Below are 18,070 nucleotides of genomic sequence, written 5' to 3' on the forward strand. Positions count from 1 at the left end.
CCAAATGTTTAGTAAAAGTCCATGAAACCTCACAAAACTGTGGTGCCAGTAAACTTTTTTTCTGGAGACTAGAACAGAGGCTGTATCTTGCTCCTAAGATGAAGTGGGGGTGGGGAAGTGAAATTATCAGCTCATGTGAATACACATGAGTCAGGGACTGCTCTGCTGACACCTGGAGTCCCATGAGCAAAGCACTACCTCAGACATCTGGGCATATCTATCAATCAACCAACCAATCAATCAGAAAGCCAACCAATGGGAATTTATGAGTCTCCGGCTTTATGCTGGGCTCATATGAAAGCACATATGGCAGATACAAATTATAGGAAATGAATGGCATTCAAGAAGTTTACAATCAAACCTGGGCACCAAACTCAAACCAAAAAAAGGGGTTTAAAATGTGCGTTCACGACTATGAGTACCATAGAGATCAGAGACTCGGGGAGGCCAACGAAGTTGGAAGTAGTCATAGTTTACAGAGGAGATGGCTTGAAAGTGGGGAAGCATGATCTTTCCAGAGAAAAAGATGGGAAGGGGAGGATTCCAGGGAAGGATATAGGCAGGTACAAGGAGTCAGGGACACATGCGGCAAATGTGAGGGGCTCTCGGTCTTGCTGGCATGAAACTGGGTGATTCTGGTGCCTAAGCATCAAGAGAATTCAAAGTCAAAACAGTCTCCATAGCTCAGAGAAGGAAAACTGCCCGCTAAGCAAACATGCTCACACTCCAGATGGGGTGAGTTTTCAGAGCAGAAGAGCTGAGGAAGCTTTCTATGTGATTTATAACTGTCTGTGACCCCAGACAGCAGCCCACCCCAGCCCCCAAATGCCACTGCAGAGCAGAGTTGTGTGTTTTTCATAAAAATGTTATTTTACTTTAATGCAAAAGTCAGGAAAATTAATCCGAGCCAAAAGGAAAATTTCTTGTAGAGGCCTCTGGTTTCCCCATAAATTCTCCCCAAGTACTCCCAGGCCACAGTGCCCTTGCTTCCAGTCTGCAGCCTGTTGGTATTCAGCCTCTGCCCTGGACCAGGAAATTACCAATTCCAGTCTCACACAAGGAATTAAGGTTGGAACAATACAGTATTTTACAATCCAGTACAAGCTGCATTTATCCAGAGCTTTTCATGCATGGCATCTTAAAGCTCTTTATGACCTTTTTTCTTAAAAAAAAAAAAAATAAGGAAAAAAAAAGAATTTAAAAGAGAAAACCTTCTAAAAACCCAAACCCCCACTGAACTAAATGAGCCATTCAGAGTGAATAGGACTTAACAGTGGCCTTCAGAATAGGAACAGAGGTCCCACTCGGATGGAACAAGAACAACAGAATCAAAGGAAATTACAGCTCAGAGAAGGCTGCACAAGGCCTGAAATGTACCCCTCGGCCCTTGGGGCACTGATGGGCTCTGCGATCTGTGACTGGCACAGTGAACTTTGGATGGGGATCAGAAGAAGGGGATGTGGTCCCCATGATTCAGTGAGTGCAGAGGGGACCAGAAGGCCACCTTTTGGCTCTGAAGATAGTCAGCACCAGCCTCAATATTTGTTCTCCTCACTTGGAGAATCACCCTCCCCAAAGGCCACTAGACTAGGAAAGGAAGTGGCTACGCTATGTGCCTTTGGATTCCAATCCTAATCCTAGCTCCTTCTTAGGTACCCAGAGCCCTCGTGCTTAATTCTGCTACAGACCCAGCTCTGCTTGCCTTTCTGGGATATCCCTCATGTTTTGAACAACCACCACACACCTCTTCTTTCCCCCTCTTGTTGCAGTCTCTCATTGCCTGAGGTAGTACCCAGGATCCTTTGTCTCATGACCAAGAACGTTAAGGAGTGCAGACACTAAGGTTGGAGCGAAAGTTTAATAAGTGAAAGAAGAAAGTTCTCCACTGCAGAGAGGGGACCTGGGAGAGTGTTGCTGTTTTACAGTTGAATGCAAAAGTTTTAATAAAACACTGATGAGAGCTGGGCATCTTATTTGCATAAGGTGCGAATTTCTAGTAGCTACACCCCTCTCTAACAGTGCACATGCAGGCCCTTAATTTGAGTTACTCCATATTGCTTTGTTCTCCTTACTGTACATGTGTCAGGGGATGGAATTTTCCATTGCGGGCATGTCTGGGCAAGTAACCAGTGTAGCCTTTCTTATCTGTATGGCTGTGGGCATGTCTTAGGTGAGCCCCTCTGTGCAAGTTCCCTTATCTGTGCCTGCAGGGTGTTTGTTTGAAAGAATTCAACTGAGGACCCACCCTAACTGCCTGACTGACTGGTTTCTTCCTTTCCCCTCTCTCACTTTCACCCTGCTTCCAACTCTTCCCCGGGACCTGTGTTTTGCAGACAGCCAGCTTTCTGCTTGGTCCAATCTTATAAATTCATTCTTTTAGTGGTGTCATAGGATGACAATTAATCAAAAAGATGCTTATCTCAAAAACTATATTTTTGTGTTAAACAGATCTCCAGTGTTGTCACTAGAGAAGGGACCTGAACTATCCAGGGAGGTGGAGGATGCTCAAATTAGATGTTGCTGACTAGAGATTTTCAGAGTTGCCTTGGTGCACTAGAGGCCAGTGAAGGTGCTTCTCCATGCACAGGGGAAATGTGAGTAAGTCATCTCGGGCTGCTGACAAAGTAAAAATATCGGCCTCATGAGTCAATTCCTAGGCAACCCAGCTACTTTACATTCACAAGTTTAAGTTTTGGGTTTTGTTGGGGTTTTTTTGTTTTCATCTTTGTTTTTGTTTGTTTAATTTCCTGTTTCTGTGTGGGAATGAAACTTCAGAATGAGGTGAGATGATTTCTTCAAAAAATTAAAGAAATTACTTTTTTTTGTTGTTGAGACAGAGTCTCACTCTATCTCTGGCTGGAGTGCAATGGCGTGATCTCAGCTCACTGCAACCTCCACCTCCTGGGTTCAAGCGATTCTCCTGCCTCAGTCTCCCAAGTAACTAGAATTACAGGTGCCCGCCACCATGCCCAGCTAATTTTTTGTATTTTTAGTAGAGACAGGGTTTGACCATGTTGGCCAGGCTGGTCTTGAACTCCCGAGGTCAGGTGATCCACCCGCCTTGGCATCCCAAAGTACTGGGATTACAGATGTGAGCCACTGTGCCTGGCCAAGAAACTACTATTTAAAAAAAAGTTTGAAAAGTTTTTAAAATATAGTTTTAAAAGTGATGATACCTGCCTCCCAGTGATTTCAGGACCAGTAATAAGATAATGCCTGTAAGACACAGAGCATGGTGTTTGACAGAGTAGGAGCTCAACAGCTACTGATTCCCACACTCCTGTTTTCTTGCCCCATTTCCCTCTCCACCCCTTAAATCCTTTGCTCCCATCTTGCACTTGTCCCATGTTCTTTAACACTTTGCACAATACCTTCTGGAGAGCCTTCTTCAGAGCCCCTGGGAGTGGGCAGTGTGAGCAGCAGCGTGGGAGGGCAATCAGCCCTGGGGTTGGAACACTAACCAGTTGTGCGACCTTGGACAATTCCTTTCACCTCTCTGCTCCTCGGTTTCACCATCTGTAAAATGAGCTCATTGAATGAGGTGGTGTCTAAGGTCCTTCATGGCTCTAACGAGCCAGGTTTTGTGAGAGGTTTTACAACAATATCCTTAAGTTTAACCACTCTGAATTATGACACTATTGTTCTTTAAACTTCCCAACCACTTCAGTGTCAAACACGGTCACTGTTTGCTCTATCCTATGCATGCTAAGACACAGATAATGCGATTTGGAAACCAAGACCAAGAGAATCACAGGCAATCAGAATGTAGTGCAAGATTAGTGTGTGTGGTTTGCTGAAACCCATGTCCACATGGGCCCACAGCTAACAAGTAACAAGATAATGGAGATTACGTGCTAGGCTGCAGTCTCTAGTACTTACTATTGTCCCTAGGGCAGAAGGAACCAGCAACCCCCGGTCTCCTCCTGACAGCTTCTGTCCGTCTCCTACTGACATAAGAAATGGAGGGAATGGAAACCAAAGTTGGTGGAATAGTGTTGGAGACATGGCAAACACCCTCCATCATTTATGCGCCTCCAGTCTGACTTCCAACTGCCAATGCACACCTTTGGCTGAAGGTCTTCACTGTGCCCAGTGCCTACTGTGCCTGGGCACACAGCAGCTGGACTTGATAACCCCCCAGAAGCAGTCTGTCGCCACACTCTGGCTCCTTCACGCTTTAGATGGGTAGCACTCGGGTGGGTATTCTTCCCTGGCTCCTGGAGTTGCCCCGCAGCTCACACCCGAGTAGCCCAAAGTGGTGATTTGCTGAATGAAGCATTCTTTGTTGGCTGCTTTCCCTTGCCCGTTCCACTTCCTCATTCTCTTACTGGTGTTTCCTGGGATCACTTCCCAAATAAACTATTTTCACTCAAATCCGTGTTTCAGAGCTTGCTTCTGGTGGGGATCCAAAATGAGAGAAATGGTTCTGCTTCTAAAGATACAGCTTTGTTCTACAGTTGATCCAAGGGCCCAATCAGTAGCTCATTTATTCATTCAACAAATATTTGTTTTGCTCCTACCAGAGCAGGCACTGAATCAAGCACCGAAAAGCTACACACACATGCGTTCTGTGAAAGATCAGTAGATGGGTCCTTGGCTGAGAATGTCCTATGACAGGCAGAGTTAGCTGAGATGAGGGAAAGGATTATGGGACTACCGTGATGTACTGGCCGGCTGAGTATCTGAAGATGAAAGACCTAGCCCTGAGAGTCTAACTCAACACCCACCATCCTCCCCAGCCCTCAATACACAAACACTTCTTTAAGATGTGAGGCATGAAAAGGCAGTCCTGGCACATTTTGCTCAGGAAAATGTGTAGCAGGAATAAAGAACCACGCTGCATTCTTTGTTTGTCCAGGTGCCTGTTCATATTAGGGGCGCTTGCAGGGTCTGACCTGCTCCAGGGGCTCCTCTAGGCCTTTGAAGCCAGCAGCCCTTCTGGCCATGAATCCTGCCCAGCAGCCTGGGAAATGGATGTTGCTCCAAGAGTGCGCCCCTGCATGTGACAGAGAGCACTGTATCCCGGAGAGGCAAAAGGAAGTGCACAGACCTCACTGTGCCCTTTAGGGTCTCAAGGAGAACCCAGGAGTTTTAAAAAGAAACATCACATAAAAGTGACAGGGCTTCAGAGTCAAGAACCTGAGGACTCAAGCAGCTGAACGAATGGTGCCCACATATTCACCAGCCTGTCCTGTCACCTCCCAGGAGGCCCCCAGGCTTGTGGTGGATGAGGTCTGGCCTCAGGGATTCCTCCCATGGCTGTATCCCAGGTGCCGGAGAGGGCCTTCTTCCCTTTCTCCATGCCGAGGAGGAAGCTGACTGGGGACATGTCTGCGCTGCTTGTGTGGAGGGGCTTGTTCCAACCCAGTTCCGGAATTTCTTCTTTAGATTTACACAAGCCAAAATGACATTCTCTACCCTCAATTTTAATAGACATCAGTAACTGGGATCATGAATTGGGCTAAAAACTGATGAAATTTAGTATTCAGACCAAATAACAAGTGTCCATTGAAGCACATTTTTTAAATTACCAATATAATATTGTTGTAGGAAAACCCGAGTTATTGTCACACTACCAGGAAAGATTACGCAGATACTTTGAAGGGTGAGGGGGCCAGAATTTATTGGGTGAAAACGAAAAACAACACAGCAAAGCAAGAGAGGGGTTCCTGTTAACAGGCTCTCATCTCACAGACTAATTCCCAGGTTCAAACACAGGAACAGGAGGGGCCAGGCTCCCCCGTGCCAAGGCGAACTTCTGTGGCTCCACCCCCTTCTCCCAGCGCGCAGGCCTGTCGGAGGTTCTCCAGAGAACGCTTTATACTTGGCTGTCTCAATATGTAATTTGAAAAAGAACAAATTGTCTTTTTGTCTGCTCCTTTTCTTAAGTGGCTCTAACCTACTTCTTTTAAGTTTGCCCTAAAGCCAGATTGTCTTGTGATGGGCCGCACCAAGAAGGCCTGGAGCAGAGGGAGTGGGGTTCACTCCGAGCCTCTTCTGTCACCAACTCCGTTGCACCACGGACCTGGAAGTTGTCATTCTACTGCTGACTGCCGCATTAAAGAAGATGAGATGGTCCCAGCAGGAATCTGTATTTCTCTTGATGAGAAAATGGAAATATTGTATTATGTTCAGAAATTGAGTGTGAACACTTACTAATAGATGAAATGACATTTATTCAATGCTTTTTTTTTTTTTTTTTAGATGGAGTCTCACTCTGTCACCCAGACTGGAGTGCAGTGGCACGATCTTGGCTCACTACAACCTGCACCTCTTGGGTTCAAGCAATTCTTCTGCCTCAGCCTCCCAAGTAGCTGGGACTACAGGCGCACACCACCACACCCGGCTAATTTTTGTATTTATTTTTTTAGCAGAGACAAGGTTTCACCATATTGGCCAGGCTGGTCTCGAACTCCTGACCTCGTGATCCGCCTGCCTCAACCCCCTAAAGTGCTGGGATTACAGGCGTGAGCCACCACGCCCATACTATTCAATGCATTTTATTTTAGAAATTAAAGATCAAATCTTTAACAAATTAATGTTGGGTAATACAGTTTCATGCTGATGAAAAGATGGTACAAGAGGAGTGGGTGAAAACAAGAAATATAGCTCAGAATCTCAGTTGTATTTCTCCCATAGGAGCATGAATGCTGACTGTGTACCAAGATTTTGAGGTAAAACAAAAAGAATTAAGACATTCTTCCAACTCAAGAAGCTTACAACTCAGGGAGGTAAAGAGACTAAGGCAAATACTAAAATAGTACAGTATATGGCTGGGTGAGATGGCTCAAACCTGTAACCCTAGCACTTTGGGAGGCAAAGGCAGGCGGATCACTGGAGGTCAGAAGTTCTAGACCAGCCTGGCCAATGTAGTGAAACTTCATCTCTACTAAAAATAAAAAATTAGCCAAGAATGGTGGTGCACTCCTGTAATCCCAGCTACTCAGGAGGCTGAGGCAGGATAATCGCTTGAACCCAGGAGGCAGAGGTTGCAGTGAGCCGAGATTGCACCACTGCACTCCAGCCTGGGTGACAGAGCAGGACTCCATCTCAAAAACAAACAAACAAACAAACAAAAAAAAAACATAGCTGGGTGCAGTGGCTCACACCTGTAATCCCAGCACTTTGGGAGGCCAAAGTGGGTGGATCAGCTGAGGTCAGGAGTTTGAGACCAGCCTGGCCAACATGACGAAACCCTGTCTCCACTAAAAATACAAAAATTAGCCAGGCATGGTGGTGTGTGCCTGCAGTCCCAGCTACTTGGGAGGCTGAGGCACAAGAATCGCTTGAACCTGGAAGGCGGAGGTTGCAGTGAGCTGAGATCCTGCCACTGCACTCCAGCCTGGGTGACAGTGAGACTACCTCTAAAAAAAACAAAGTACAGTATAATTTGCACTATAATAAGTGTCATAAGAGAATAGCCATCAAAGCAACGTGGGAATTCAGGAGAGGTAGAGATCATCTTGGTTGTGGGTGATTCATTCATTCAATAAACAGTACCTAGTATGGCCAGTTCAGTGTGTAAGACATCGAACTGCAGTGAACAGATCCGCCCTCATGGAGCTCACAAACTAGCAGGGAGAGACAGGTTGTATAAACAATAAGCAAATCAAGTAAGTCAATTAAATGTTTGTTAAAGAGGTTTTAAATGCTAAGGGGAAAAAGGAAATAGAACGGGGATCTTGACCTTTCCTCTGAGTGGAAGAGGCTATTGGAGAATTCTGAGCAGCAGAGTGACATAACCTGATTGATATTTTAGTAGGATCACTCTAGATTGAGAAGCACTTCAGAAGACATTTGCAAGAATTATTAAAGCCAGCATCATTAATGTGTATTGAGCAAGCCCTGCGTGCCAGACACTGAGAATCAAGTATCCTGGATTCTCTCATGCCCTTCCCTATCAACACTTTGGGGTTGATATCATTATAATCTCCAGTAAGCTGACTGAAATTGAACCCGAAAAGCTAAGTAACTTGTCCAAAACCTCACCACCGACAGGACAAAGAACCACACATGCCAAACGTTCCAACCACTAGCCCTCTGCTTCCAGGTGGTTCTGTTCCAGGTGGTATCTAAATGCAACTCACTTTCCTACAATCCACTTCCATGAGATGGATTTCCTGGAAAATCTAACAGGGTTCCCAATATTTGAAGCTCTCCTTTGGGAAGTTTCTGTGCAGAACTCTAACAGGAACTCTCTGTTCCACACAAGCCAAGAAATACATGACTATAATGGTCAAGATAGGAATACGAACGATAAAGTATATCACCTCAAAGATTTTTTAATGCAATATAGCAGAAGTTACAAGGTATATATCTGTGTTTTCAACAATAAAAACAAACAAACCATACAGACCAGGAAAAAGAGCTAGACATACAAAAAGCCAAAGGAGTTTAGGACTCTGAGCTCATTGTCACTCAAACATGCCATGTCCATTTATCACTTTATGGCTGGCTCTTGCACACTTGTCCTCATATGTTTTCATTCTCTTTAAAAAAAAAAAAACTTGTATCTGAGCACAAATTGTTATCATCCCCAATTTATAGGTGCAAAACCAAGCTTAGAGATAACAGCCACGGTGGCATTTTACAATTCAACACCTTTTTTGTTAACTCCAAATTCCATAGGCTTTTTACTCGATTACACTGTCATTTGGATGGAGGAAAAGGAGAGGAGAAGAGAGGAAGAAACATTGTCTCATACAAGGAACAAATGACTGCCAGCAAAGTCAATAGCTACCTACAATAACACCCAACTAGATGGCGATGCAGAATGAGCTGCTTCTTACCCAGAGACACTGTAACTAAAGGCAAATTATAAGTAGGGCAAGCTGAGTCTGGAAGGGGCCAGGTGCTAAGATGAGTAGTCTAGAACCAGGGACATATTTGGCCAAAGCCCAGGCATGAAACACAAACGGGTGCTACTGGGACACAGGGCAGTAGAAGACATGGGAAGAAACTTGGGGCAAGTGATGGGTTGTCAGGATACTGGATAAAAAAGAAGGGCACAAAATGTGACATAGGGGACTTGATAATAATTCTTGAGTAGAAGTATGAGGGAGAGGCAGGACCTCTGTGAGGGTCTTGGGCCAAATGCTGGCTTCATGAATAGGATGGGATGACGTGGGTAATGATAGATCATGGGTAGGTAGAAGATATATGTGCAGGTGAATCCTCCCAAGTGCTCAGATTGGGACTTAGGATTCCTTGTTCCACCTACCCATGGGGAGGTCCTGCAGTGTCTGGGGCCCAGGATCTAAAGGGTGATATTTGTTCTCCAAGGTGCCTGACCAGACCTGGCCATTTTATGTCATTATTTAACTCAACCGCTACCAGTGTTATGGGACCCTTAAAAAGAGATTGACTGATGGATTTACTGATTTATTTAAGAAACTGAGGTGTCTCTTCCATATGTGAATTTTGTCTCAAAAAGGATTGTGTTGTATATGTTTTAGAACTTAATCTTATAATATTGTAATATTTTTAACCAAGTCTTTTCCAAACGTTGGATTTTTGTGAGATTAGAGGATTAAAAAGTATCCTTTAACTTCTACCATTTTGCCATCTTTGGAGGATATAAGCATGTGAGGAGCAATGCATGTGATTCCTATAAACTCATATTTCTTATTTTAAAACCCTGAGATTATTTGGGCTGACATCTCCTCATCCCAAATGATGAAAAGTTTTGGCAACTGTTTATTTTACCATAATCAAATCCATGCAAGATTCTGAGTCCTGAAGCATGCTGTTTAGAAAAAATTCTATTAAGTACAGATCATTACACTCAGCATCATGGCACCTTAGATGTCAAGTGCTGTCTTCCCTTGTCAATGTCCATCGCTGCTACTCACTCATATGGTCACGTGGTCACGTGATCACCCTGTGAACTAGGGAGGTTAGATGAGCAAGTTGAGACTAAGCTTTCTGAGACTGAAATTTTTCCTTTGTCAAAATTGGGTGAATATCCAATTTCATATTCAAACGTTAATATAATTTGAGCTAAGGTTAGGATTATCTACCCCCCACTCCCACCCATTGGCTGGGTGGATAAACCTCTCGAAGGAGAAAACTAGAAGGGAAATGAGGTACATTTAAATTTTAATCTCTGGTTTGATAGATTGGTATCAAATTTGTCTTTATGATTCTTATCCTACATTCCTATCTTATTACAGTCAGCTGCAGAAGAAACAACAATCCTGAATGTACCTTAAAGGGCACAGGAGGATTAAATAATGGATGAAGGATGTCCTGACAAGTCTGTCAGGCTTAAACTTTGGAACATGCAGAACATGCCTTAAGAGTCTCAGGAGCAATGGGTCCAGTGAGCAATATCGCTGATATTCTGGCTTTGATTTTTTTTTTTAAGGAAAACTTATTTTAGACCTTCAAACTTGTATTTTCATTTTACTGTATGTTGTAAACTCGAGCTGCACTGTTCTTAATGGAAGCCACTGGCCATTCATGGCTTTCGAGCACTGGACATGTGGCTAGTCCCTGTGGAGATGCACTGTAAGTGTAAAAAGTGAACCGGATATTGAAGACTTCATGCTAGAGAAGGAAGTAAAATTGCTCATTAATAATTTCATATGGGTTACATGGCAATATTTTTGATGTATTGGGTTAAACAGAATATATTATTATAGTTAATTTTACCTGTTTCTTTTAGTTTTCTTTTTTGAGACAGAGTCTCACTCTGTTGCCCAGGCTGGAGGGCAGTGGTGCAATCTTGGCTTACTGCAACCTCTGCCTCCCAGATTCTCCTGCCTCAGCCTTCCAAGTAGCTGGGATTACAGGCGTGCGCCATCACATCTGGCTAATTTTTGTATTTTTAGTAAAGACTGGGTTTCGCCATGTTGACCAGGCTGGTCTCTAACTCCTGACCTCAGATGATCCACCCACCTTGGCCTCCCAAAGTGCTGGGATTACAGGCATGAGCCACTGCACCCGGCCTCTTTTAGCTTTTTAATGTGGCTACTCTAAAGTTTAAAATTATGTTCTGGTTCACATGAGTGGCCTGCATTATATTTCTTTCACATAGCAGTCGTCTAGAGAACAATTATTTCTTAAGAACTGTGAAGAGTTTGAGATTTTTATCCCACTTGCAAGCTAAGAAGTCACCCGTCTACAGTTTCATGGGTGCTGGTAGAAGACACCAGACTCCTGGGTCAAAGACAAAGGATAGTTTATAACTGACAGCAAGAGCAGTAGCCAGAGTATCAGCATATTTGTACCACCTCACCAAGCCCCAATTTCCACAGGGCCAGATGACACCTATACATGTAGTGTATCACATTACAGGAGAAAAACTTTGAATTTAGAGAACTTAAATCTTTTATGAAGTACAGTAAGCAAACCTACTATTTGCTCTGGAGGAAGACACTAACTATTTTCTAAGGCTGTTAACTATACAAATGTCCTTGAAAAGATAATCCAGGAAAGAGGATAATCAGTGCATTGCTTGCAAGATGTACAGAAATGTGAGAGACTGATAGGGAATTATCTACTAACATTCTCATTTCCATAGGTCTGCTTTTCTTAGACTGTACATTTCTCTTTGAGAATATTGTATTTCTGCAGACTAATTTAATACATATTGTTCAAAAGCCAACATTAATCCCTAACTCACTGCGATTTCTGGAAGGGTTTGTGATTTCCTTACTGAATTGCACACCCTGGTCTTAACCCTTGCTTCTCTTCTTTGAAAATAACTCATTTTTTGGAAATCATTGGATTACAATTTCCTTAACCGACTTTCGGCACTGTGTAGAAAAGTAAGACAGGAATGAGAAAACCCAAATAAAATAGGCTGATTCTCTGGGCACACACACGGAAGACACATTTGGGAGCACTGGCACTTTAAAAACATTGGTTTAACTGAATAGTGATTGGAAGTTTCCTCAAAGTCCTGACTGCAGAGCCTCAGTTCCCATGACAGCAGACAGGTCTGAACAGGCTCTGTCTTACACCTTGGAGCATTATACCTTCAAAGCCTTTTACCAACATCGAGTAATTGATTTTCACAATGCAGAGGAGAGTTTGATCATTAAGTACTATTATCCAGATTTGACTGGCTTAATTCACTTGCCTCAGGCTCCAGCAGCCAAGTCAAAAGCAAGAGGTGTATTCAGAATATTTGGCTTCCATCCTGTATAACCCTAGGCAATGTCTATTTTTTTTTGCATATAAAACCACTCCTCCCTGTCCTCTTAAACACATAAATTAAGTAGCAACTCTTTCAGCAATACTATATTTTCTTTTGCTGTTGCTTAGAGACTATTTTTCTTCAGCTCTTTTTAAATGATAACTATTTGACTTTCAAGTGTTTTCATTCATTTAAATAGGTAACAGATGCACATGAAAGATGAAAGCGGGGCTGTGTATGCAGTGAAAAATATTCCACATTCCTTCCTGGTCACCCAGCCACTTAGTTCTTCTCCCTGGAAGCAGTCCTCCTTATTTCTAGTGAATATTTCCAGAGATAGACCATGCATTTACAAGTATACTATATCTTTTCTATTATGTAATTAACACGCATGCTATACATACTTTTCTGCTTCTTGCTTTTTTTTTTTTTTTCTGAGACAGAGTCTCGCCCAGGCTTGAGTGCAGTAGCGCAATCTTGGTTCACTGCAAGCTCTGCCGCCCAGGTTCAAGCGAGTCTTGTGCCTAAACCTTCCGAATACCTGGGATTACAGATGTGCTCCACCACGCCTGGCTAATTTTTGTATTTTTAGTAGAGACAGGGTTTCACCACGTTGGCCAGGCTTGCTTTTTTCAATTTTCAACCTTGGAAATCATTCTATATCAGTACTTTCAGTGCCTCATTCTTTGAACTGTACCATGTTTTATCAGTATCCTCTTTGGGAGCATGGAGGTTGTTTCTAATCTTGCTATTACAAACAGCATCTATTTAGCCAATACTTACCCATACTCACTTTGTGCCAGGCTCTCTAGTGAATATCCTTGTACTTATGTCATTTCTTGCACTTCTGCTATCCTTGTACAAATTATATCTAATACAAAGTAAGTGTATTCATTGTAGTTGTAATTTTCATTTCCCTAATTATACATTTATTTGTGCATCTTCTCAATTGTCTGTTTTGTTATCAGGTTAATGATCTTTGACTTATTGATTTGTCAGTTCTTTTAGAATTATGTGTATGCCCTTTGTTTTTGATATGCATTGAAAATATTATACTGGTTTTAATTTGTCATTTCATTTTGTTTATTATTTTTCTTACCTTGTAGATATTTTTATTATTATGCAATCAAACTTATCAATCCTTTTTATATGACTCCTAGGTTTTGTGTGCTACTTGGAAAAAAATTTTTCTCATTGTGAGAAAATTTTAAAAATTATTTTATATTTTTTTCTGGTATTTTATACTTTTTTTTATAGTTAAATGATTGACCCATCTTCAAATAATTTTGGCCTTACTTGAGGCAAGAATTCCATTTTCTTTTTTCCAGATGTCTTTTAGTTGTTCCAATACTGTAAAGACAATTTAAGAAAAAAAAATACTTTAACTTCAAAGAGTTTTATAACTTATGAACAGTATGATATTTCTTTTACCCAGTGTGTATTCTATAGGAAGATGAGAAGATGTGTGGCTTTTCCCATCCAGCCCATTTTAGTAATAAGTCTTTCCTTAAGGGCCAGGGCATAATTTGCCTATTTAATGGTCAAAGCATACTAGCACTCAGCTACAAAAGAAAGATATCAGAAGATGCAGAACCAGAGAACCCAGCTAAGCTGTGCCTTGGATCCTGACACACAGAAACTAAGAGATAATAATTGGTGTTGTTTTAAGCCACTAAATTTTGAGATAATTTGTTACACAGCAATAGAAAAAACAATGGGCACAGATGAAGATAAGGAAGTCCATGCAGAAGTGGAAGCTGTTAGATATGAGTTCTAAATTTCTTTTCAAAGAATCAATATGTCAGTATGTTCAATTCTTTGCCTTCTACTTTTAAACTTAACTTCCTCATAAAGCAATCTTTTTCGATTATCTGCTCCACCCTGACTCATTCTGATTACCTACTCCACCCTGATGCATTCTGATTACCTACTCCACCCTGACTCATTACCTGTTCTTTCATAACCATTTTTCCTGCCAAACCACTCACTCCATCACTCTCTTTAAGTTAGCCAATCGGAATTAGTTTAGCCTGTGCAGTCTAACCCTAGCCAATAGGGGAATGACACAGCAGCAGGGGCCACGTGTGTCAGGGATAAGAACCCCTTCCCCTCCCTTGTCCAAGTGTACACTCACCATTGCTCCATCTGTAAGGGTGCACCCTTCTATAGAAGTAATTTGCCTTGCTGAGAATTAAAAAGAAAATTTTATATTCGAGTGCTATTTCTTTTGCGGCACTGAAACTGTATTTATAACAATTTGGGGGCTCGCCTATGATGACATTCCCCTCTGGGGGCAGTCTCTGGTTCTCTCTCGTGAGGAGGCTCGCCCTGCCCCCTTGTGGCAGCCTCAGGGGTGAGAAATCAAGACCCACCCAGTGCAAGGAATAACCTGAGTTCTCAGCAACGTGGAAGGAAACTGGCCAGCAACCTAGCTTAAAGGATCCTCACATACTGAGGCAATGACTCTGTGCACAGACCAAAGAAGAAGAAGTTATGGGAGCTGGTAAAGTATTTCCTTCGTGGTTGGGACTAAGGAAAAAGCCAGGGGGTGGTAAAGCATTCCTTGGTTAGGACATACCAAGGAGAGAGAAACTGCAGGGGCAGTAAAGCATTCCTTAGTCAGGTCTAAGGAAAGAAAGGTGCAGGGGGCAGTGAAGTATTCCTTAGTCAGGATTTCTTGGAGGTTAAAAAGAGGTGAGAAATCCCCATTGAGGTGGGGGTTGAACCTCAGAAAGAGGTGAGAAATCCCCGTGGGAGGTGTTGAACCTCAGAAAGGGGTGAGAAATCCCCATAAGAGGGGGATTGAACCTCAAAAAGAGGTAAGAAATCCCCATGAAGGGGGTTGAACCTCAAAAAGAGGTGAGAAATCCCCATGAGAGGAGGTTGAACCTCAAATAGAGGTGAGAAATCTCCATGAGGGGGGTTGAACCTCAAAAAGAGGTGAAAAATCTGAATAGGGGAGATTGAACCTCACACAAACCTCTGGTAATAAGAAAAATATTCAGAACCCCCCTTTCCTTTCTTCTCAGGGGAAGAAAGAGTAGCTCCACTCCTGCCAGTCCCTCCCCAAGGGGAAGGGGAAGGAGAGAGGAGAACAGCAGCACAAGTGGCTGGCAGAAGCAGGGAAAGATAAGCAGAGAGGACAGGAAAGGAGGGGAGGGGAAGGGAGGGAGAAAGAGGGGAAAGAGAGAGAGAAAGAAAGAGAGGCAGAGAGAGAGAGGAAGAGACAGAGAGTCAAAGAGAGAGAGAGAAAGAAAGAGAGAGGCAGAGAGAGAGGAAGAGACAAAGAGGGAGTCAAAGAGAGAGAGATAAAGTCAAAGAGAGAAAGAGAGAGATAGAAGTAGTAAAGAGAAAATAGTGTACCGTATTCCTTTAAAAGCCAGGGGCCCTGTAACACTTCAATACTACCTGTTACCAGTGTAAACAAGGGCATAGCCTGAAAGCACTGAGGCCCCTGAAAGCACTGAGGCCACTGACAACCCATAGCCTTCTTAATCAAAAATCCTTAACCCAGTAACCTGCTGATGGCCCAAATGCATTCAATCTGTAGCGGCAACTGCTTTGCTAACAGAAGAAAGTAGAAAAGTAGCTTTTAGAGGAAACCTCATTTTGAGCACACTTCATCAGGTCAGAACTATCGTAAGTCAAAAAAAAAAAAAAAAAAAAAAAAAAAAAGCCAAAAGATAGCTTACCGACTCAAGAACCTTGAAGTATAAGGCTATTCTGTTAGAAAAAGATGATTTAACATGGACTAGTGAAAATTTCCTTAACCCAGCAGGTTTCCTAACAGGGAATCTAAATCTTAATTACTATACAAAGGTCTGATCAGACAATCAGACGTAGGAGGAACTCCCTTCAGGACAGGACGATAGATGGTTCCTCTTGGGTGACTGAGGGAAAAAGACACAATGGGTACTCAGTAAGAGATAAGGAAACTCTGGTAGAAGCAGAGTTAGGAAAATTGCCTAATAATTGGTTTGCTCAAACATGCAAGCTGTTTGCACTCAGCCAAGCCTTAAAGTACTTACAGAATCAGGAAAGAGCCATCTATACCAATTCTAAGTTAATATGGACTGAACAAGTTCTTATTAATAGCAAAGAATAATTGAAATCCCAAACTTACAAGGTTTTCAACCAGAGTAAATTTTGCTAAAAGTTAACAGTGCAACATGTATTATCCTAACTTCAAATCTTTTGGCTTTAGACAGTCTAGTCCACAGACATGAAGGAAGTTCCCTTTGGAAAAGAATGGTTATCATCTTTGAGAAAAAAATAGGTGGGAAATTTATGTAAAAAGGAATGTTATATGGTAAATTCTTGTCCTAAAATAAATTAACTGGTTGTTTAAAGAAAGGGATGTTTGCAACAATTCAGAAAGTTGAGGCATGTCAAAGAATTGTCTGTAAAAGTCATGAAAAAAAAGTTATAAAAGGGAATTTATGCAAGAAATGTTTGTATAATTTAAAAGTAATTAGGCTTCCTGAATGTAAAACTATTGAAGAAACAGTTTATGTGCAAGGTGTATAAGGAAAGTAAAATATACCTTTGGTAAAAGGATTATAAGGAGGCATAAGAATGTGGATTTTTACCTACATTAAAAGGTAAAAAAGTTTGTTTTAAAGGTTTAAGCAAGTTTCAAAATGTTAATTGTAAAGGAAATTCTGTGTGTAAACATATTGGCTAAAGTTAAAAGGGTATCATCCAGTTTTTCTCTGAACTGGACATTAAAATAAAAGCACAACAGATTTTTCTTAAAGCACTAACCTGCTCTTTAACAAAAATTATAAAAGGTTAAAAAGAGTCTATAAAAATCTTACCTTATGGTCAGATGTTAAAATTTGATAAATATGTCTATAAGGTTTTATTAAAATTGAGTTTAACATTAATAACACACTAATATAAAGGTGAAATTTAGCTTATCTGGCATAAAAATCATACAGGAAGCATTGTCAAATATAAAATGGTGTTTGGCTTTCTCTGGTCTAAAAACTAATAAAAATAGGTGCCAAAGGAAATTTCTCAGTAAAAAGGCACCAAGGACTATAAAGTCCACTGCTGATGTCCCCACATTTTAAACAAAAGATCAATTTTTTAGCAATTATATTCTTGGTTTATCTTCCACTTTCCTTTCCCTCAAAACTAAGTCTTTTAGCACAGGTACCACCCATAGAACTTCCAGTAAACCAGCACCAGCCTGAGGATCATGTTCTCATCAAAGGGTGGAAAGAAGGAAAACTCACACCAGCCTGGGAAGGACCCTACCTTGTGCTGCTAACCAACGAGACTGCTGTTTGTACAGCAGAAAGGGGAGGGACTCATCACACCCGAGTCAAGAAAGTGCCACCCCCTCCAGCGTCATGGGCCATAGTCCCAAGGGAAAACCCCACCAAACTAAAGCTAAGAAAAATTCAACTCTCTTCCATCTATGATATTACTCTTTCTTCTTTCCTCACTCTATTGCTGACCATCTAGTTATTAACACAACCAAGTCAATTTCACTTAAAACTATTGCATTTAATGCTTGCCTTGTTATACCCTGTGGGGACTTGCCAAGTCAAAGACAGCTCTCTACTTCAGAAAAGTACCTCTATCCTTCCTGACTCTCCTCAGACTGGGCATTAGTGAATTGGGACCATTTAATCTGTGGAGATTTTGATAAAGACCCCAGTGTCAACCAGGAGTGTTGCTCCCCAATGTAGAGCTTTTATGCCATAGTTGGTCCAATGTTCTGTGGACCACTAAAGAGCAAGGATAGTCTGCCCCAACTGGTTTTTGTAATTTCCTAAAGCCATATATTCATTTTACTAGAGGAACAGTGCCACCCCTCGACCCACCAACTGTCAGCTAAACTGGTGCAATCCTATACAAGTTATTATCTCAAACCCTCAAAGTTCTTCCCCTTTTCTAAGCCAGTTCCCTTCTTTAACT

The 18,070-nt window shown here is 42.0% G+C and overlaps 1 protein-coding gene across 1 annotated transcript in view; it reads left to right on the plus strand.

The window, feature by feature from the left end:
• Positions 1 to 11,928: 11,928 nt before the first annotated feature.
• LOC126956186 (uncharacterized) overlaps positions 11,929 to 18,070 on the plus strand; it is a 41,842-nt gene continuing 35,700 nt past the window's right edge. The window contains exon 1 of the mRNA XM_050793004.1: positions 11,929 to 12,118. Within this exon, the coding sequence (XP_050648961.1) occupies positions 11,929 to 12,118 (190 nt within the window). The remainder of the gene's footprint in view (positions 12,119 to 18,070) is intronic.

Source organism: Macaca thibetana, chromosome 6, assembly GCF_024542745.1.
Source record: "Macaca thibetana thibetana isolate TM-01 chromosome 6, ASM2454274v1, whole genome shotgun sequence".
NCBI classification, from domain to species: domain Eukaryota; kingdom Metazoa; phylum Chordata; class Mammalia; order Primates; family Cercopithecidae; genus Macaca; species Macaca thibetana.